Raw genomic sequence first — 22,722 nt, forward strand, 5'->3', positions numbered from 1 at the left:
GCAAGGAGAAAAAGAACCAGGAGTTGAATAAGCACAGCATATGAAACTTGTTAAGAGGCATTTCAGAAACACACCCACGGCTTTTCAGAGTGGCTTGGTCTTTGGTTGTCATTTGAAAGGCTAATTTTTCATCTTGAAGGACTTTTGGCTACCTCTTGTCACTCTCTGTGTGACCCCGGACCTGCAATAGACTCTCTCCCCAGGATGCAACCCTTTCTCCCAGGCAAACCCCCCCTGCCCCCACTGGTTTGGGAGAGGACCTCCCAACCAGTGGGAGAGAGTTTTCTATATTGTGAGGTGTGAGGAAAGGGCGGGCCTTAGCAGCGGGACTCCACGATGGTTGTCCAACAGTAGGGGGTCCTACAGTAACAGTGTTCCTCCATGTGTGTATGTGGGCACAGCGCTACCCTAGATATGCGTGTTTGCTCCGACACATTTCACCCTGTGTGAGCAAGAGGGAACAATGCACAGGCGACATAGGGTGATAAGTCGAGGTGTGAGTACAGCAACACCAGCGGCGTCGGGGCATTGAGGACAGGTGGTAACACGCGTTCATCCCACGGCCTGCCTTCGATAGGACAGTAGAGCTGCCCTTTTCTGACCCTTTGAAAACCACAGGCGTCCAAAACACTTCAAAAGGCGCAACAGGGAACTGGAGAGCAGAAAGGAGGAAGAGAAAGCAGCATGCATGACTTAAAGACAGCAGGTGACATGGTAAAAAGGGAGAACTGAGCTGAGAGAGGGATTCCATTAGCTTTCATGCCAAGAGGCTTTGAATAGATCAAGAAGCCTCAGCATCTGAGAACTTCATTTTTGCATAGAATTGAGCTGCAGAGGCCACTTTACATTCAAAGTTCGGTTCATATGTACCTCTGGTGTTGAGGATTTTGGGCTTATCTTGTGTTTTAGATTTTTTTTTTGCTTAACAACCCTTCTGTCAGACAGGTGCAACATTGGAATGATTTTGGCAAGGACAGGTTAAACTTTACCTCATTTCCTCTTCTATCCTCATGTTCTCAATCCCCACTGGTGCAGAGTAGGACTAGTTATACTTGGCATGTTCATCTTTAACTACACTTGACTCGTGATTAAGTAATGCAGACAAGAATTCCGGCCCCACCTTCTCCCGTGTGACTTCTGGGTGCATGGTGTCATTTTCAATTCGGTCAGAATCAGAAATAGAACAGCAGGACAAGTAAAAGTGGATTTAGGCCAGGTTTACATTCATAAGCATCATTAAACTCATGCATGAGGGAAATCAGTTAAATAGAGGTCCGGGTTCTTGAGTCACAGATGAGTCAAAGACAGGCTTGTTCGACTGTCGCCTCTCACATCGCTCACAAGACGACTGTGTTGTTGATTTAACGGTCGAGGTATTTACCACGCGACTTAAGCATGCATGCGTGTGCCTGACCGCTTGCTTTGGCGCAGCTCCCTCTGCAGATCTATGACCAATAAAGTGTGTGGAAGCAATTTGACTCTTGTAAAGATAAATGAGAGAGGCGTGGTGCAGATTACAAAGTTTGCCAGGAAGGATGCTTGAGACTTTTGTGTTTCTGCCACGTGTTGGCAGCCTCTGCAAGAAGTCTGGCTGTCTGAAAATGAACGAGGTCAAGGTGCAGCAGTAGTAATATGTGTCCTGAAGTACTTTAAGAGGCTATTTGTTGACTTATATACTTCAAGATATCTAATCATGCTATGTATCATAATTCTCCTGTTTATGCTGTCGTGTTAAGGCTACGCTTTGTGAGATTTTAAGATTTTAAATAGCTTCTCGATGACAGATCTTATAAATAATGTTGCTGTGCTCTGCATTTATTTAACACGTGTGGTTACCAGTTTCCTTTAAAGACTAAAAACGTGTACTTCGCTGAGTATTTTCATTTTGTCCTACTTTAGTTCTTTCCAGTATACGTCAAGGAAGTTTTTCCCTTGGCTCTATAAAATGGTTTGTTGCATTCATTACATTTTTTATTTTGCCAAGTAGCTCCACAAAATAAATAGAGTGTGTACTCAAGGTTTTGAACTATATTTAATCTATACTGTCTAAATATGGAGTCACCAGTTCACCTATATATTACTTATTTGCGTGCTGTGAAAGGAAACTGGAGAACCCGGACAGAACCCACACATACAGGGTTAAAGTGGATTCTGCACTTATCCCTGTATGTGTGAGTTCTGTCCGGATTCTGCAAAAAGACAACATTATGACCTATTTAAATAACCCAAATTAAACACTCTGTAATCTTTTTTTAGGGTCTAAATATGGACCACCAATCAAAATGAAAAGAGAATATTGTTGACGAAATAATCAATAAACTGCACCATATATTTTAATGCATTAGTAAAAATGCTCCAATATTACAGGTCGATGCTCCTGATAGGATTATTGTCTATAGCCAATAAGCATCAATGTGTTTTTTTGTTAATATTATAAACTTTATAACTGAATTGTATCAATCACAGAGCTTTTTTATCTTTATCTTACTCAAGTAAAAGATCCATATACTTGCTGAGACATTTAACTTGCACAGTACTTTGTTATTTAGATTTTTTAATATGTCTGATTACTGTGTTTTCTTCTAAATCAAATCAAATCTTGAGTTTGCACCTACACCACCTTTTCCATTCATAAATAGCAAATGATGGAGACCTCACCAGCACATCTCCCCGAGGTGTCAAAATAAACCCAGCCCGCTCCCCACAACAGCCCCAAACTCAGTGGCAACATTTTGGAGTCTGGCCCTGTAATTATCCCCAGTAATCATCGTCACACTCTCAATCATGGACGATGGTGTGAAGAGAAACGGGTTCGCTTTTCTCTAAAGTTTCGACTGTGTCTGCAAATTGATTCCGTTTGTATGAATAAACATCGACTCTGCAAGACTCCATCCATTTGCGCATTGAGTGAGAGGAAAGGACCCATTCGTCCTTTCCGTCGGCTGCATAGAATTAGCTTTACAACTGAGGCGGGCCTCTTCTTATTACCATCATTATCATCCTGTGCATAACAGTGGTAATAAACGCGTCACGGAGCTGTTGTTCCTGCGCCGGCCTTTACGGCCTGCTCTGTGGTACATCCTGCTTTTAAATGACATGAAGATTTCAGCTCCTGAAAGGAAGGGGGGGCAACTTTCTGGATAATTTTGCACCATCTCTAACTACAGGTTCCCTCGGATGTCTGCGCGCAATAGAACGACCTGAAATGCGCGCATGACTTCGGAATGTGACGGGAAGAGAAGGTTTATTTAAACATAATAATTGGGTCGTTAAAATGCGTTTGTGAGATTATTAGGGCCAGGCCACGTGCACAAACTGTTCTCTGAGCCACATTGGGAGCCTTTTGGTTCCACGGGTTCTCAAATGGGATTCATTTAACATGATTCCACAAAAACGTTGCAACCATTCTCAAGAAGAGTTTTTAATTCCCATGTTCATGCCTGTTTGTGAGACGCAGTCTTCTATGTGAGGAGGAACAGGTGTGGCGCGTGAGCGAGCGCGCACGAGAGAGAGAGAGAGAGAGAGAGAGATGCACATCTGTCCAGGCTGTTGTGGCTCTGAATATTCACGCCTCCCTGTCCGCGCAGCAGACCGTGTGCGCTGGATTATTAGGGTGCACAGTGCGTTATATCAGACCCCCGATTGGGGGGGCGGGGGGGTCGGAGACGGTGGGGTAGATACTGTTAAACAACCTGCAAACCGATGCGTCTGACGAACCAGAGCAAATACAAGCACAACCCCGATAATGGATCCATCCAGCTGCACCATTACGCCATTATGGATGATTTACGCGCTTTTTAGGAGATTTGCCAATTACATATTTTGCACATGACCAAAACTTAATTATAGCGTTCACTTATTCACACGTTTCCAATTCCATAAAGAGCAACAACACTTTTGCGATCAGACCTATATATAAGCCTTGTTTTTCCAGGCCGATGAAAAGATGATTGAAACATCTTAATTGTAGATCACGTGATTGGTTAAATACACGTCTGGGGGAAATGACTTGTTTTTCATACAATGTCATCAAATGTTTCTCCCTAACATGCGCCAGACGTCGCCAATACACAAACCGGTGCGGTGAGTGCGTGTGTGTGTGTGTGTGGGGGGGGGGGGTGTCACTCCAATAGACATTTTACATCCAGTCTGCTTAATGAATCACCGACTGGCCGCAGAATAAAAGTTTCGCTTATCACCCTATGATGCAGAACAAACAGGCCATCATCGACTGGCATTGCCGCGAGGAGAGGAAGGTTGGTGGGGGGGGGGGGGGGGGGGCGTGAATCTCCACACCACGATGGAAGTGTCTCCCACAGGCCGCACAATGCCACGCATACAGGTTTACAGCTTGCGCGCTCGCACCTCCGTCCTGCGCTTTTCACACAAATCCAATTGGATTTGGCACCTTCTTTTTTTCCCTAAGACTGCAGGGGCAGCTCGGTGTGGCAGCGTTGTGGATATAAAGTGCGTGTTGCTGTCCCTCCAAGCAAAAGCAAATTTAATAATCAGTGCAAATGAATACATTAATAAAATTACAGGAACTCCTAGAGCAAAAAAAGAGAGCATCATTATAGTGATATTTCAAAAAAGCCACAATCAGTATTCCAATAAGTCTCACCTTGACTTAACCCTGAAATGAATATAATATAAACCGGTCCTGGCTGCATGCAAGGTTCCACTATGCTTGACCTTTGCTCCTTTGTTTGATGGAAACCTTTCCCATAAATGTCACTTGTTGTTGTTGTTGTTGTTGTTGTTGTTGTTGTTGTTGACCCCAGTGTGTTTTAAAGGCTGTTCATTTAAATAGCTTTTGGGCCCTGTTCCCATGCATGTCTGACAGCAGACATAAAACACAGTCATAGTAAGTATGTATACGCAATGAGGTACAGTTTGAGGTCCGAAAGAGGACAGGAGGTTGCAGAGGGCCAGGAGGTATTCCAGCTATTTTCATTTGTTTCTGTTAAGTCACTTAAGTCGGAACTCCGAGAACACTTGAAAAAATAGACAGTGAAGCACGCACACACACACACACACACACACACACACACATTCCTTATTGTACATGATGTGGAGATACACACTTTCCTTTCCACAGGAAGGCTGGTGCAGTTCTACCTCACCAGCGAGGAAATTTAGTGCTGTAAAGACACCAGGCAGAAATGGCACCTTATAGGAAAAATGAAATAATGACTTTTTTTTTTGTATATTGCTAGTTTAACAGATAAACTTTATGAGACAAGAAAATCAGAATATCGCTGAACCAAAAAAAAAAAAAGATAAATAGTGAAACGTTCCTTTAAAATAATGCCTGCATGTCAAAGTTAAACGCCTATAATTAACTTTTAATCACTCAGTGAACCACTCAGCCTTTAACCTACTCTTTGATCACAAAAAGATCAAATGGGAATTCAATGGGAAGTCATTGTCATGATGAAATTATCAGAGCAGAGCTGAGACCAATCGATCACGCCCAATCCTGCACTTAGAACTAAACATTTATTATTTGTTGTTTTAAAAAAAACCTGTTAATTCGTTTTCTAACGCAGCGTGTTTTTCATATCTCAAAGGTTAATGACTTAAGATGGAAGCTTCCATTTCCCTTTCAGCCCCCCCCCCCCCCCCCCCTCCCATCACCCATCCTCTCTCCACCTCCTCCCCCCGCGGCCGGTGGCTGCTTGCATGGAGCTGTCAGGGGCGCAGGCTATAAAACAGAAAGGGACGGGGCTCCGAGGAGGCTGCTGCTGCTGCTGCGGGGAAAACAAACGGCGCAGCTGCGAAGGAGCCGTTTCTGGAAAGCCTCGGATGATTTCAAAGAGGAGACTTGGGAAGTGCTGCCAGTGAGACCTGGACGAGAGGACCAAGGATTTTGGGGGGGTGGGGGGGGGGTGTGATTATTGCCTTAAAGGCGGCTGAGCCCACAATAATATCTGACGTTTTTAGGAGACATTTCGGCGAGAGACGTTTGGGATGCTTGTCCCTCGCGTGTTCCGCTCCTTGCTGTGCGTCCTGAGCTGCGCGTCGCTGCACGCACGAGCGGCCTCGCGGCTCAAGGCTCCCGCTCTGCCCATCCAGTCAGAGAGAGAGCCGCTGCCCTCCAAAGGCTTGTCAGGTAGGAAAAACCCACGTATATATTCATATGCAGTCAGATAACCAATAGAATGAAGGCCTGTTCATCGAACAAGCGGAGAAAAAGAACCAAAAATAACCAGAGGGTCGAAAAGTCCGGACTATTTTTTAATGAATGCTGTAACTCGATATGGAAATTACATCTATTAAATTATGTTATTACAATTAAAGTTAGTCGTAGAATTACAAACAAAAATAACTAAACTAAACAATTGCGTTTGGGTTGTGCGTCATGCGTTTGGAACGGGTCAGGCCGTCACCTGAGGTTAGCCCCTTTTACGGCCGCCAAATAGACTGCGTTCAATTTAGGAAATGAAATTAATTAGGGCCGCATTCCATTTGGTTTAGCAGAGCTTTCCGGTTGAGCACTGCCTTCTTGGTTTACCCTATAGTGTAATGGCATGTCTTTTTTCGTCAATTTCCATATTTCCTGTGACTTTCCTGAGTCGGTTGGAGTGTAAACATCTGAGTCACAACCGCAGTGACTGCCTTTTGATTCATGTGTGAAAGTCCCAGGTTCAAAGCTCACCGCGCCTTTTGTAGGGCAAACCACACGGGAGTTAAGATACTGTGGGAACTCCTGCACGGTGATCTCCGTCTGAGTGTCTCATTCTGCTGTGGAAAATGTCATCGATCGACTTTCCGTGACAAGTATTGGCTTTTCTTGGATGCATTTGAGCAGAGCGAGAAATGGCAGGCAAAGCGAGCAGCATTGAGCTGTTTTAGGAAAGAATAATGTGAACCAGGATGGTCGCTTTGAACGCATCGACTCGAGTGACCCGCTTCACCTTTGAGTTTGTTCATATATGACTCAGATGTAAACACAAAGTCTGCTTTGTTGCCTCTCAAAACTCTGCCATGTACAGTCGGTGCAATAATATAGAGTATTATGTACAGAGCTAATGTAAACTTGATGCACTTTACTTCCAGTTTATTTCTTAAGGTGTTTGCAGCATGTTTTTTAAATGACCTCAGATACTTTACTTACTAATACTTTTAACAAGCGTCCACCCATGATCTATTTTCCTGGGAACTTGTGACTATTATTTACATAAACTCATGATGCACTCGGGGAGTTTCAGTGGCATTCAACATGTGGGCAATGTATGATTTATTTGTTGTTGTTGTTGCCCACTGCTCATTTGTCTTCATAAACTCCTTGCAGATAAAAAATAATAAAAAAATAAAAAAATAAAAAAGGCACATCCCATAATGAACTGATCAGTGAGCAGCTGATGGTTGTGTTACAGGATGCTCCTTTGGAGGCAGATTCTACTCGCTGGAGGATTCGTGGCACCCAGATCTGGGGGAGCCCTTTGGCGTCATGCACTGTGTCCAGTGCCAGTGCGAACCAGTACGTTTCATCAGTTGCCTAGGAAACCGAAGTCCGTGTGTTTTCAGACGAGATGACTGACATCTTGGGTGTTTTTTTTTTCTTTCTTTCTTTCTCTCTGGCAGCAAAAGAGCCGTCGTGGCAAAGTGTTTGGGAAAGTAAACTGTAAGAATATCAAGCAGGCCTGTCCAGCCCTCGACTGCGACGATCCCGTCCTGCTCCCAGGGCACTGCTGCAAATCCTGCCTCAGAGGTAATCTTTCTCGCTCTACCTGTCCGAAATGTATAAATATTCATCTGATAAAGCAGGAAAAGCACACCTTGTTGTTAACTCGACCAGCTGTTCCCCTCAGCAACCCCCCCCCCCCCCCCTCCACCCCTATTCATTTCTTCTTCTTTGTTTCATTCTTATTGCCTTCCTCTCCTCCCATCTTTTATGCCGCCATCTTTACCCATTGTCCTCCCAGTTCTTTTGTTCCAGCCACCCGGTCAGCTAGTTAATCATTGTTAGATGCAATGATCAGGTCAATCGATTTTCCATTCAGCTGCATGGAATATGCGTTTTCTCCTCCGCACCTTAAGGTGCCACCCATCATTTGAACCTCATTCATAAGAATCTGCTTGTCTACACACTGCTGGGCAAACAGTTATTAGAGAATTAGAGCTGCCCTGCATGCGCGCATGCACACACACACACACACACACACATACACGCTGCACTGTTCTTTCCTGTTTGTGTGGTAATGGAAAGGAAAGGTAAAGTGTATGGACAACACTGTGTGTGTGTTTGTGTTGTGGTCAAGGTTTAAGGAAAAGGTTGAGTGTGTTTGTCTTAGTTTTGGCACTATAACAGCTCCTATGTTTGTGTAAGTGATGGAAAATGGTGTGTTCGCGCGCGCGCCCCTGTTTGTGTGTATGTGTAATGTGGTGCACCTGAGGATACAGAATAAGTGTGGAGAAGTGAGAGCGACACTACCCAGAAGGCCTAGAGCGAGCTCAGTGGAGCAGAGCCACGAGGACCTGAGGGAGGAATGATGAGTTTTGATGATTTGTGTGTGTGTGTGTGTGTCACAAGGAAAGACAGCCGTGGCCAATTTCCTTAGAAAACCGCTGTTTATTCAGTAGCATTTGGGTGAATGAGCATTGCCATGTGTATTCATGTGTGTGTGTTTGTGCAACAGCTTTTTGTCGTTGGTGCTGAGATCACACACCAATATCACTCCCAATTATCCTTCATCTGGCGCTGGCCATGCTGTTCACCACACATTTCTGTCCTTTCTCAAAAATGTGATCAAGTAAACACTAGATAACAGCTGATGGTTTGGTCTCATGCAGAAGATTCATTTGATTTTCCCTGAAGGTTGCTAAAATTCAGACATCGAAAAACATTTTTATCGTAATAAATACTCACGTTGCTCCCAAAATGTCCACATCATAAAACGTATTCTTGTTTGTGCGACATGTTATCACATTGAAGTGGGTTCAGAGCAACCTTCAAAGTCACATTCAGTAAAATACAAATCTGCATTGTACGCTTCTTTAGAATTGAAGTCCACCACTAAACTCTCCGTTGGTTCCTGCTTCCGTCTACAGGCGTGGATGACAAGAAGCAGACAGATGCTGTCATGGACAGCTTTGATTATTACCTCGAAAGGGGCAAAGAGAAGGAGGACGACCTCCACAAATCTTACAATGACCGATCCTACCTAACCTCCGAGGAGGTCGGCCCCGGGGAGAGCCGCACTGGTGAGTAGGAGTCGCTGGAGCCATGTGGAAATATGGAGATATTTTTTGCTCCACATGCAAATAAACTCATTCTATTTAGAATAAATACTGTAAACATATACAGAAACCATACGTGCTAATTCAGTTTGGGTTGTAAAAGTAATTATTCAGTAATTGAACATTTTGCATTTTGCACACCAAACAGACTGTAAAATAAAGCTGCTGCCTGGTTTGTGGTCCATCTATGCTGCATTGTCTGACAGATTAAATCAAGTAAAAAGCCCTTTAAGTAGTTCAATCTACATTCTGCACACATATTTTTCAGAGAAGCATTCTTTTTGAGACTCACATTAAAAAGCTAAATAGCTATTTTAAGTATTCCATCCTCTGCAGACCTTGTGGCCGTGCTGACAGGAGGGACAGACTCGTGGCTTTCCGGCTCCAACGGCGTTGCCAGAGCTCGTTTCTCTCTGACCAGATCCAGTCTGGCGTTCTCCATCACATACCAGAGGTGAGGCTCACAGCGTGTCGCGGATTAAATGTCGACTTTGCCGGTAGTTTCTCTGTCTCTGGAGCCGCTGCTCACTTTTGCTGCTTAGATTAGCTTCAGAGGCATTGCTGTCCGTCCTTTCTGCATCTCCAACTGTTTCCTGCATGCATCAAAATTATGAAATAAGTCCGCTTGTTCATTGTTGAAGACATAAGGATTCTGTAAAAGTCAGATTGAGCTGGCAATTAATATATATATATATATATTTACCTTCCAGAATGGGTCGCCCCAGTAAAATAATCTTACTGGGTTTAGATCGGACCACAGCTTTCGAGTACGCAGTACCCAAGGGACGGTCGGACATGGTAAGACGTCACACAAATATGATCGAGTGTTTTAGTTTCGCAATTAAATGCGTTTGTGTCTTTCCAGAATTCGAATAGATTCTGTTATGAAGAACTTTCACTCCATGGACTCGTTCTTTTTCTCCCATTACTCATTCCGTAACCACAAACACACTATAAACACACACAGATATACACAAATACAGAAACGCTTCATTGGGTCCTTCTAAACAGCACGACCTCAGACATCACCCCCCCATCAGATCAGAGGTGTGCAAGAAGTTAAATAAAAGGGCACATTTGTCCCAAAGAATCAGAAACTCGATATATTGGTGTGAGAGTAGTACCAGAACACATTCTCAGCGAGGCGGCAGCCCCCCTCAAAACCGGACCCAAGTTATTATTTTTAGATAAATGTCAGTGTCAAGCACCAGAGGACCTCAGAGAAAACACTCTGGCACACACACACGCACACAAAAGAGGAGGAAGGGGCGGGCGGTTGGGGAGTCTGCTGGGCCAAAGCATTTGGAAAAAGAATTTTTCACGTGTTACATCACTGCTTTAGCAGTGGGATAGAGACCATCATTTATGAAACAGGAGATCACTTCTGAAGTGACATTATGAGGCGTCGGCACGCCGCCACATTTCTCCCGTCTGCTCTCGGAGGGAAGTGTCGGTCTTATGTTGAAAGTTTCGAGAGAGCAGCCGCACGGTTTGACGCCTTTAGCGGATGTGTCATCCATGTTATCTGCACACTTGGATATCCTTGTCTGTCTTTTGCTGTTGACGCCGTCCCGGCTTACCTGCCCGTGTGCGTTCGTGCAGATCTGTGGGCTGTGGAAGAACCTGCCGAAGCCTCTGATACGGCAGCTGCAGTCTGAGCAGATGCGCATCAGCATGTCGACATCGACGAGCAGAAGAGAAGAAGTGGAGGGCAAGATCATCAAACACAGGGCGCTGTTCGCCGGTACGTCTGCATGCGGCATAATTTAGCGTTTCGATGGGCTCCTTATTTATTTGCAGCGCTATTCCAGACACATGTGTGTGCCTTTGTCTTTGCGTTCCAGTACACAGTAAACCCAATATTTACAAAGCAGGGAAATTGTATATGCTCTCATGCAAGCGTAAAAAGCCTCGCTTGGATTAACATGGTTGCAAAGAGTGGACTTTGTTTACAGGCGAAAGTGAATGCAGACACTCAGCATGGTGATGTTTGTGTGTGTCATTTTTTTTTTTTTTTTTTTGCAGAGACATTCAGTTCAATGCTGACTTCGGGGGCGGATCCTCCGGGCATGGGGGGCATCGCCATGCTGACGCTGAGTGACACGGAGAACAACCTCCACTTCATTCTCATCCTTCAGGGTCTCGTCAAACACAGAGGCGGAGGTGAGAGAGAGAGAAAAAAAAAGGAAGAGACTGCAGAAAGAAAAGGAACCTTCTCATTTACGGTGTGCTTTATAATTAATCAGGAAATGCCCCCCTTTTCTCAGAACCCCTTCAGCTGCCTATCAGAGTCCAGCTCGTGTACCGCCAGCACATCTTGAGGGAGATCAGAGCCAACATCACCTCTCATGTGAGCAACAATACAAATGAACCAGGGTGTGCAGTGTTACATGGGGTTTCCAGGAAAAGCTGGTATTTTAAAGAAGCATTTGAAAGTTCTTTATCTGTTAAATATTGTGTGCCCCCCCCCATAAATCAAGTGGGAAAAGCAATCCATGAACAAACCCAGGACTCTGTGAAATCAGTGGGAGTTTTATGGAGAGCTTCCACGGTCTCTGCGAGGCTGGCGGAGCAGCAGCGGCCCTTTCGGTCGGGAGCTTATAACACAGCAACACTCTCGCACTCGGAAAGACGGATGCGGTGGGGTCTCCACATCCGAACGCTGTTGCTGCCGCCGCCGCCGCTCTGATCAAAGCTCGCTGCCCCGAGAAGTGTCATCACGAGAAACAAAAAAAAAGATTTCACGGAAAGGAGGAGCTCCTGCGGGAGACAGATGTTAGCAAGGGATGAGAGATGGAGGACAGAGGGGAGCAGGGAGGTTGGACTGCGTACACACTTCTCACACATGTGAGCGGTTAGTGGTCTGTGGCCTGAGACGGAGGGAGGAAGAGGAGCGATGAAAAACGGGCCTGTTTTGAATTCAGCCAAGAATTGTGCGACAAGTTGGCGTGTCTCTTTCGAACTCGAACCCTCCGTGAAAGATTTATGAATCGTTTGAGCTCAGTAAACGCCTCAAAGCGCCCTCGGGCTGGACGCTGAAAGCCAAACCACCGACTAACTAGGCGCCGTGCATCGTTCTCAGTCGCATTGTTTGTTTTATTTCTAAATACACACGCACAGAAATATGTTTTCGTTTTTTAACATGCGTGAAGACGTTGCGTTTCCAGCAGTGATCCCGACAGCGTTACTGCTTTTCCTGATTCTTTCATCCAACATCCCTGTCGTTAGTGTGTTGTTTCTATTTCTACAACATGCCACCTTCCTTCAATCCAGTTCCTTCTGCAGTCCCGCTCCGTCTTGGCAGCTCGCTGCGGGGATTTATGATACGTGTATATTTATATTGAACCGGGGCCCCGAGGTCATAAAAGTAACATTTCTTCAACACTCTCATACATCTGTCCCTTTAATCTCACATTTCTCTTCTCTTCTCTCCCCCCCCCCCCCCCCCCTCCGACCCCCTTTTCAGCCTGCCTGAAATTACACTGCAATGAATCTGAAACGTGTTGAGGCAATGCGAGCCATATTTGTTTGTTTTTTGCAAAGGGTTTACGTGCGCGCCTCTGGTTTATGAATTTGAAGTCACGTGTTTTTAATTCACAGCTTGTGTCCTTAATGGCTTCTGACTTTCTGATACCTTTTGGTCATCGCTGAATGAAAAGAGCATTCGCTGCCGCGGCATCTGCTCTGCTCTCGTCAAAGGATCATTTCATTTGATCTGGAAACGGTCTTGCCGCTTTGCATTTCATCTGAAGACTCTGGCAACATGTACTAACATCATGTTAATGTTTCAAGAGGACAGTTTGATTTTTGGCCCTGAAGATGGACGTGTTTATACTGGAATATGGTCTCTCTTTTTTTATCCACTTGTTGACCTAACTGTTTCAATGTGTGCAGGATCCAGACTTTGCCGAGGTGCTGACAGACCTGAATAGCCGTGAACTGTTTTGGTTATCTCGTGGTCAGCTGGAAATCACCGTGGCAACCGAGGGTCACGATCCCAGGAAAATCTCCGGTTTCATCACTGGCAGGAAATCGTGTGACAGTAAGTGTCCCCCTGCAAATCAAACACGTTTCCACAGGTGAAATGGAAATGTCTTCCTCCTGTCCGTCCATCCCAGCGATATCAAAACCCGGAGCACGCCAAACGCGAGGCTCAAAGAATGTCTGTGCTTTGTGGCTGGCCATGTGTGGCTGTTTTTGTCATCCCATGAATGCGCTTCCCCGCCTTTCTTTCTGTCTCACATCCTTTCAAGTCTTTTCTCTGTGGGAAAGCCATTTTACCAGACCTTCTGTTGGACGTCTGTGCGTTTGTGAGAAACACAAAGAGACGCAGCGCTTTTAGAAATGTGGTGAATAGTTCAATGATCTGAAGCCATTTAAGCGCGCACACATGTTCTTTTCATACTTGAACACGATCGTTGAAACATCAAGGTGTCGGGCGCTTTGAAAAACCTTTTGAAAGGCACTTTTGTTGCCGCTCACGCACAAATCTGCGCATTCAAACAGACACAAATACGCACGAAAACAGTTTTTGAGTCACAGTCTGCTGGACCTGACTCTCAGTGTTGCTGTTCCAGTGCAGTGACTAACAGCTTGACGTTATGTGTGAAGAATTCAAACCAATTCCCTCCCCCCCTCCGACCACCACCACCACCGCGCTCTCTCATGTCTCCCATCTTTGCCGTCGCATTTCCAACATGTTTCCCTGCACTTTTCCTCATCCTTCCATGTAGCTCATTCCCTCCTGTCCTCGCCGTAAGCCTGCTGCCGCATTCAGCGGGAGTTACCTCATTCTAAAGCGTAACCTTGGGTGGCTTTTGTGTGTGTGTGTGTGTGTGTGTGTGTGTGTGTGTGCATGCATGCTTGTCAGACACTTTAGCATATGTTTGTGGCACATGCTCAATCACACAGCTACGAAAGCAGACGCCTTCTGATCATCTGATCGATTGGATCCATCCTCTCGGTGGCTCTTTCTTTTTTGAAAGGACATTATGCATTTTGTGTCTGCGTGGTTGTAGAACCTGGGGAAATGTAATTTAGCCCTCTTTTGCTCTCGTCTTTAATCCAACCAGCCGATTTGAACGAGGCAGAAATCATTGCCTCATCTCGCATGCTGTCAGGCGCTTTCATAGTTTAAGGGAGGGGAAACTCCACGGGGAAAATTTGTGGTTTTAGACAAGACATTTGAGCAGGAATGTGCTCGCTGCTCCAAAGTGCATTTTGATACTAATCAATCTTTGTATTGGCACAGCTATTCAGAGCGTGATGTCCAGCGGGGATGCATTGACACCCGGGAAGACGGGAGGTGTGGGCTCCTCCGTCTTCCACCTCCACGATAACGGGACGCTGGACTACCAGGTAGACGCCCGCCCGCCATGCTGCAGCATGGAACAGTTTAACACAATGAATATTTCGTCTGTGTGGTTTATCTTGCTATTTGTGATTTTATTATAGTGAAGCACAATGAGCTGCAATTTTTCAAAGCTTTGACTTGATGTTCTGTTGAGGTGCACCTTTTATGAGAAATCAATGATGGTTCGTACTGGAGTAAAAAGTGGAAAAAAAATCTGTCCAAAAAGCTGAACGTTTTATGGGTTCTCTCCCACACAGAAAACGCTCTAAACAAAGATAAACCGGACCAGAACACATTAAAATCTTTATTAGTCACCTTTCCTTTTTCATTTCCTTCAAACCAGCTCAACTCAGGTCAAACCAAACCGCAACACAGATGTGTTGTAAAGAATATAAAATAGATAATAAAGTGTGCTTGATGGGATTTTCACCAATAATAGTAAATCCATTTATTACAAGTAACGCTTCCAATTTCCACGAAAGATTGTCAGAGTATGCTCATTAAAAGCTGCACGCTAGGCTGTTAGTTTTTTGTGTGTAAAAGCGAAATCCCCTTCGTCGCCTTCCTTCCAGGTTCAGGTCGCAGGACTCACCAGTGAATGCGTTGGCCTGACCATCGAGCTGAAGCCGCGGCGGCGAAACAAGCGCTCCGTGCTGTATGACCTGACGCCGGAGTACAACAAGGCGACGGGCCGAGCCCACGGCAGCTGGAATCGTCTGGAGGCTCGACACATCCACATGCTGCTGCAGAACGAGCTGTTCATCAACGTGGCCACGGCGCACAACCAGGAGGGCGAGCTGCGAGGGCAGATCAGGACCCTGCCCAACAGCGGCCTGGAGGCGTCCAGGCACGGTATGACTGGATGAAAGCAGGAAGCAACAGGCAGCAAGCATCTGCATGGAAATACACAGCAGAAAAACCTCATCAAGCCTTTCTCTTTCCTCCGTTCAGAGTTGCCCATTCCTCTTGCTGGCCAGTTTGTGTCGCCGCCAGTAAGAACTGGTATCTCCGGCCACGCCTGGGTGTTAGTGGACAAACAGTGTCACCTGCAATATGAAATCATTATCGCAGGCCTCAGTAAGTCTGACGACCTCACCGTGAACGCCCACCTGCACGGCCGGGCCGAGATCGGGGAAATAGACGACAACAGCTCGGCTCACAAGAGGCTGCTCACCGGTTTCTACGGATCTCAGGTGCGGCCGGTGTTCGCCCGTTTAGTCGTTTTCGCGCTCACGTGTGCACGCCTGGGCGCTGATGGCACGCTCTCCCCTTTCAAAAGGCTCAGGGAATATTAAAGGACATCAGCGTTGAATTATTACGACACCTGGACCAAGGAACGGCCTTCATCCAGGTCAGCACCAAGATAAACCCCCGCGGAGAAATACGAGGAAGGGTACGTAAAAGTTAGAGTTCTCGATAGAAATCCACTTCGGAGCAATAATGATGATAATAATAATAATCCTGAGTTAACCCTCTCATGTCATAACCTTCTTTTCTGTTTCCTCTCTCCAGGTCCATGTGACAAACAACTGTGAGTTTGGAACCAGGGGCGAGGCAGAGGAGTTTGATGACCTCCGAGCGACGAGCCAGGACGAGCTGAAGAAAGACCCCCTTACCTGCTTCTTCGAGAACCAACACCACGCTCACGGCTCCCACTGGACTCCCAACTACGACAAGTGTTTCTCCTGCAGCTGCCAGGTAAAGATATGAAACGTGTTTGTTCTGCGATGGGTCAGCTTTTCCAGTGTAGCACGAGAAGCCAGGGAGTTTTTTTTTTTTTTGTGTCTCGTATGTTGTGTGCATCACGCCTTTCTTTTCCTTTTGTTCTCCATCGTCTCTGTAGAAACGCACCGTGATTTGTGACCCGGTCATCTGTCCTGCGTTGACTTGCTCCCGGACCGTTCAGCCGGACGACAGGTGCTGCCCGATCTGTGACGGTGAGAAACACGTGACGATCATGTGTCGCAAAGCTCGTGCTCCATCGGGCACTTGTTAGCGTGCGGATCTTAGCCATTATGGTGAATTGTAAATGCTCTTTCCACACCAAGATATAATTACATTTTCATCTCTTTTTTTCTCTCCTGTTCAGAGAGGCGGGAGCCCAAGGACATGAAAGCCCCAGAGATGGTGGAGGAACATCTTGAGGGTAGGAACAACCACTGACATCCAAGCTTTTTTTTAAAAAAATTCTGAAAGGTTATTTTCTCTTGTACTGCGTCTTTTCATTCTTGCATGTCACCACGCTTCATTCCTCGCGTTGATTTTCCATCCGTCCCACAATAAAGGCTTTCAGTCTCGCCGACTGTCCTCAGTAACCTCATCTCTGCTCGTCCTTCTCTCAGGTTGTTACTTTGAAGGAGACCAGAAGATGCATGCTCCAGGAACCACATGGCATCCCTTTGTACCTCCCTTTGGCTACATAAAATGCGCTGTCTGCACTTGCAAGGTAAATACGCACGTATATAAACCCGCTCACATCTGGCTGGATTTATTTTCAAAAAAAAAAAAAAAAAGACTTAATGGATCATTTATCATCATTTACCGAGTCATAAATGGAATTTTTCTTCTGGAGGATTTTCAGATTCTTTTCGTTATGTGAATATGTCAGCTACCTTTTTCCACCAGAATAAAAAACATAAAGAAGTTCTGCTAATGAGTATGTTTTATCCTCAGGGGTCTTCAGGTGAGGTGCACTGCGAGAAGGTGACGTGTCCGGTGTTGACCTGCAGCCACCCCGTTAGAAGAAATCCCTCAGATTGCTGCAAGGTGTGTCCAGAGGAGGAGGCGGCTCCCGAAGGCCTGGGGCACAGTGACATGATGCAGGCCGATGGTCCGAGGCACTGCAAATTTGGCAAGAACTTTTACCAGAACAGTGACAACTGGCATCCCTGGGTACCAGTGGTGGGCGAGATGAAATGCATCAACTGCTGGTGTGACGTAAGTACAGTGCGTGGAGCTAAACGTCAGTCAAGATGTTGAAAATGCGCCAGCATGCCTTCCCATCGCGGTGGATTACATTCCAGTCATACCTCCTCGTCTTCATCACCCTTGCCTTTGAATTTGGCCTCTTTTCGCCGCCTTACATCTTTATCTCTTGGTCTCCACAGCACGGTGTGACCAAGTGCCAGAGGAAGCAGTGTCCTGTCCTGACCTGCACCAGCCTCGGCCGCCGAGAGGGATCCTGTTGCCCCGAATGCCTCGGTGAGCCTTGAGACACGAAGCACTTGCATTTTATTACCTCCGCCGAGGAGGTTCTGTTTTCACCAGCGTCACCAGCGTCCGTTATGGACGGATCTTAATGACGTTTTCATGAAATGTTGTGAATCTTGCCAGGAACGGTTGATTTTGGTGATGGTGAAATCTGTTCCTCAATATCTCGGTTGATTATTAACTGATGTTTATGGAATTTGACACAGTTATGTAGGGTCGGGATCTCTATTTCATATGGATTTCAGATACAGTCGCAATCCAGATTTTCCCATTTACTTATAATGCAGGCTTTTAAAAAAACATATCTTATTAAATATGCATTCAATTCTCTCACCAAAAATCAGAGCAATAAATGGGTCCGATATGCACTATAATGAAAAATGCCTTCTGGATCTGATCCAGAATGAGGTCAGGAAAAAAATATTATATTTTAACATTGAAAACCACATTTTTGGATTCAAAAATCAGTTAAAAACACACATCAACTTCACTTTCACTTTTGATGGTTGGTATATAAAGATACCAAGAACAATTTAGAACCTTTCCAATTATCCAATTATGAGGGGAATGAGCTGCTTGGCGGAGGTCTGGGCTCTCCGAGTGCTTTTCTAGTTAGATAATGATTTGCAAGACTGTATGCCTGACAGAAAATCTAACCGGGGGAATGCATCCATGTTATAACAATTCAAAGGCTGCTTCGGACTTTTAAAAATAGACCCAATATTTCTACATCTGACATCGACCGCTTGGATCTTAAAGAGATATTTCTGCCGTCTGTAGATTCCGCAGAGGATGACGACCTGATGATGAAGGCTCCAAATAGAAGGCGAACCTTGAGACACTGAGCCGCACAGAAACAACACCTGAGCCTCTCTATGGACCTCAGCCCAGAGCTGCACACTGGGTCTCCCCCACCCACCCCTCCCCTCCTCACCCACCCTGGTAACAGCATCAGGATTGTAATGAACAGAACAGAGCAGACACGGAGGAATAATGAAACAAACCTTTCCAAAGACTCATGGATTGAAGGGATGGAGTGAAGAAGAGGACCAACCAGGCTTTACAAACCTGATGCCTTCCATTTTGCTGGATTATTTCTTTTTTGTTGTTGTTGTTGTTGCTCATTTTGTTTTCTTTTTTTTCAAAGACAGAAGGAGTCGATGCACAAACGCGGCTGTCGTGTTGGTCCAACTTTGTTTTCAAGTCTTAAGATTGTGCCGGTTGTAATGTCAGTGACGGGCTGAAGTCAAGCCACCGCTATGGTTCACTGCTCTAACCGGATAGAGAGGAGACTGTCTATATAAAATGTGCGAGTGTGTGGGAATATTTGATTTTTAACCATAAAGCAATATTACTCAGCAATATTGAAACCGTAAATTCCCTGATAAGACAAGGCAGGGTAAAAAAATAGTAAAACTGTGAAAGCTTGTAAAAGGTTTTTCTCCCCTGTCTGCAACTTTAATGATTTGTGTGATTATTAATTTCGCTCCTTTTTGGTCATGTAGGCTTCAGGATCAGTGCAGAATCCCCAACAGCGGCTTTGTGTAATAATTCCTCCTGCCTCCTGATGGTCTCGTTGCTTCTCTGATTCGGATGTGTTCCTGCCGTCCTCTCAAAGTCGTCCTTTACGTTTTTATATTGTTGCTTTTGAATATGAAGCAGGTTTTGTATTTATTGAATGGTGTGGCGACAAAATAACAAATAAATAAAAACATAAAAAAGGGAATCCTTGTGTGTCCTTGTTGCTTTTGACGCCAGTCGGCTTCTCCTGGTCGACCTCCATGTTTCCCGTTTTCGATAACTTCCTTTTTTGTTGAGCGCGCCTGATATTTTCCTTTTCCATTGTTGTTTTCTCCCCCTGTCCCATTGTGCCTCTCTTTCTTCACAAGGCCTAACATCTGGAGATGCGATTACAGAAGGATGACCTTAATCCTGCATGCACATTCTTTTTCTCCATTGTTTTCTCTGCCTCTTTAATGATTCCCATCATCTTTTCTGTAAATTTCTCCTCCATTATGCATTCCTGTGCCTTCTCTGCCAATCTGCACCTTCCTGTAATCTTTATGCACCGTATACCCCGCCTTTCCTTTGCTTTCCTCACACCACATGTGCTCGGCAGTGATTCGTCCCTGACATACCTCATCATTTACACACAGACATACGTGCGACTGCAGACAGACTGGAACATAAACACATATTCACAGATGTACACACGTACAAACTTCTGAATGAGGAACACACACATCGCCAAAGGGCAAGCAGAATTCTTTCCATTACACACATGCACACACTGTCACACAAATCTGTGACTGCACTCTGTTGGACAAAAGACTTTATTACACCAAAGCATCCTAATAACCTCCTGCTGAACTGGGTTTATGTGTGTAGCTGAGATGTACATAGCACTGTGCGTGTGCGTGCGTGCACGACAGACACTAATATTATATTATATTATAGACCGAGACTGACAACCATTCACGCACACACTCACACACTACGGGCAACCTGGAGTAACCAATTGACCTAAATTGCATGTTTTTGGCGGTAGAGAGAAACCGGAGAACCCGGAGAGAACCCACGCAGACACGGAGAGAACATACAAACTGCACAGTGAATATACGTTTGTATCTGTTATTTACTTTTAATTCTTATTTAGGAAGTAAACTCTAATTTGGAATCCTTGAGCCGTCATATCATTGTGGGCTATTTGCTGGCAGGGAGAGGCAGGGCTCATCATTTTGTTATCGCTGCTGCCCTCTGCTGTGAACCAGAGGAAACATCATGTACAGTGCAGCATCATGAAATGGTTCTTTAGCTCCCAGCATCCCTGCAGCATTTATGGTGCCATAAAGAAACCTTTTTCCGAGATGACAGTGTAGTTTCACACAGTTTACACGTTCCACTGGTGGTAGAAGAAGAAAAAGCTGCGCTGACTCTTTCAGCCGGGAAAGTATTCTACGCTGCAGGCTCCTCGGATCTACACAACTTGATCCGGGTGCATTTGGGAGCAGATAAAAAAAAAAAAAAAAAAACTTGAAATATGAAAACCATTTTTCATGATATCAAAAGAGTTTTGAGTGTAATTCGTTTTGAAATTCACCTTCTTCTTTTTTTTTAAAGTTGCTGCCTGGAGCAAAAAACACCCTTCAAGGGTTAAAGATGAAAGTAAAGCACTGGATGCTTCATAAATGATTAAGTCATGTGAAAAGTTTACCTTTTGACTTGCTACCTTTGTGAAAGTTGTCTATGGGTTTGCTACAAACCTCATCAAGCGGTCACATTAAACAACCTGTGGAAATGTTTTTTCTTGTTCTGTTGGAAGCCGAATGCTTATGATACTTTTTTTATCAGACATAATGGTGCAACCTCCCAACACATTCCCTCTGTCAGGTGTAACTATGCTGGATCCTCAGCGATGACAGAAGAGCCCAATGATGTTGCTTTGTAAACCTCTTAACCTGTCTGGAATATCCAGTTTGAAACTGGGTATTGCAGATTCCAACGCCACCCTGTTCCCGACGCGTGTCACAATGAAGCTCTCGCTTAAAGTGCTCACGTCAATCTGTTTCGAGATGCTGAAGCTGGCTTCCTATAAACGTGTTCTGACTGAGCGAGATTTAAGAATGAAGGAGATGATGCAAATGGCTTTATTGGCTTCTGATTGGTCGTGGAAGAGTCTTGCATTTCAACACAGCCCAAATTGTCCAGAGACAATTCGAGCCTCAACTTCAAACGCTCACAGGTTGTAAAAATCAATCAGACTATCAATTTAGGCGTCAAGCATTTGTAATAGAGGCGCTCACGCTCCTGCTTTACGTTCTCCCATCACACATCTTGAAAACTCTCTTGGTATAACTATAGTATACAAATATGTTTAATTCCTTGGAATCGTTTTACATGTAGCATATTCAACAGTCTGATATTCAACAGTCTTTTCGCTCTAAGCTCTCTGCTGAGGTATTTCTCTTGGCCCGACTGCCGATAGAGAGAGTGACATTTAGAACTATAAAACCACTGCAGTGTGCTCATTTTAAAATTGCCTCTCATGAGCCTTCAGGTGTCCCTGCATAGATCTGCCACAAACCAGGGAGCTGTTAAATAAAGACTTCAGAGTATAGAGAAGCAGACTTTATTCTGTGAAAACTTGGTGTGACAGAATAAAAGTCATGCTTATGATCTGCCATATATCCCCTCGTAAATCACCTTTTATTAAATGTTAACATTTGTATCAAAAGGCTTCATCACATTATCTTCACCCTATCATTTTCTCTCTTTAAATTCATTGTGTGCAGTGCAGCCACTTGATATAATTCTGATCTGATGCAAGAATTAAACCTTCCACATGGAAGAAGATTTGTGTTGCATCGAGATAATAAGCAAGCACAAAGACAAAGCATCGGAGATGTGGATAGAGGGCCGAGAAATAGGAAAAGCTTCAAGATTTCAGACCATGAAGTCATCAGAATCGTGTGTGTGTGTGTGTGTGTGTGTGTGTGTGTGTGTGTGTGTGTGTGTGATGAGATGAGTGTGAATGATGAGCGTCATGCCTAATTTCATAATGTAAAACTATTTTTGGCGTTCCATCCTCTCGCGTCACAGCGCAGCGGTCCTCTCGGGGTGATCCGCACCGCGATGAATCAAAGCGCAGAACTTCTCTGGCTGTTTGACTCTCGCTGAGACGCTGCTGCTGACGCCGGGTTTGAGCTGAAATAGCGCAGCTTCTCCATCCAGCGGCACCTGGGACGCGCCCGCGAGAAACGCAAAGGCATCAGTTGTGTGCGTCTCGGCTGCATCTGAATTCACAGGTAGCTTCCTCTCATCCGGCTCTCTGCGTCCGCCAGCCAACACCACCAGCGCGCTCACCTTCCCATCGCATCTGCCCGGTCCGCTCCACGCTGTAAACGCGGCACATCTGG

At 45.2% G+C, this 22,722-nt stretch overlaps 1 protein-coding gene across 1 annotated transcript; it reads left to right on the top strand.

Annotated features, from left to right (window-relative positions):
- The first annotated feature begins 5,970 nt into the window (after nt 1–5,970).
- On the top strand, nt 5,971–18,651 carry LOC137912654 (chordin-like). Its single transcript, XM_068756791.1, has 21 exons — nt 5,971–6,112; nt 7,380–7,483; nt 7,588–7,714; nt 9,055–9,207; nt 9,580–9,697; nt 9,954–10,041; nt 10,846–10,987; nt 11,269–11,406; nt 11,511–11,593; nt 13,138–13,285; nt 14,495–14,601; nt 15,169–15,448; nt 15,548–15,789; nt 15,876–15,989; nt 16,109–16,294; nt 16,440–16,533; nt 16,686–16,742; nt 16,939–17,042; nt 17,270–17,533; nt 17,704–17,797; nt 18,587–18,651. Exons 1-21 carry the CDS (start codon nt 5,971–5,973, stop codon nt 18,649–18,651), a joined length of 2,850 nt encoding a protein of 949 aa, XP_068612892.1.
- The last annotated feature ends 4,071 nt before the right edge of the window (nt 18,652–22,722 follow it).

Source organism: Brachionichthys hirsutus, unplaced genomic scaffold, assembly GCF_040956055.1.
Source record: "Brachionichthys hirsutus isolate HB-005 unplaced genomic scaffold, CSIRO-AGI_Bhir_v1 contig_769, whole genome shotgun sequence".
Classification (NCBI taxonomy): Eukaryota; Metazoa; Chordata; class Actinopteri; order Lophiiformes; family Brachionichthyidae; genus Brachionichthys; species Brachionichthys hirsutus.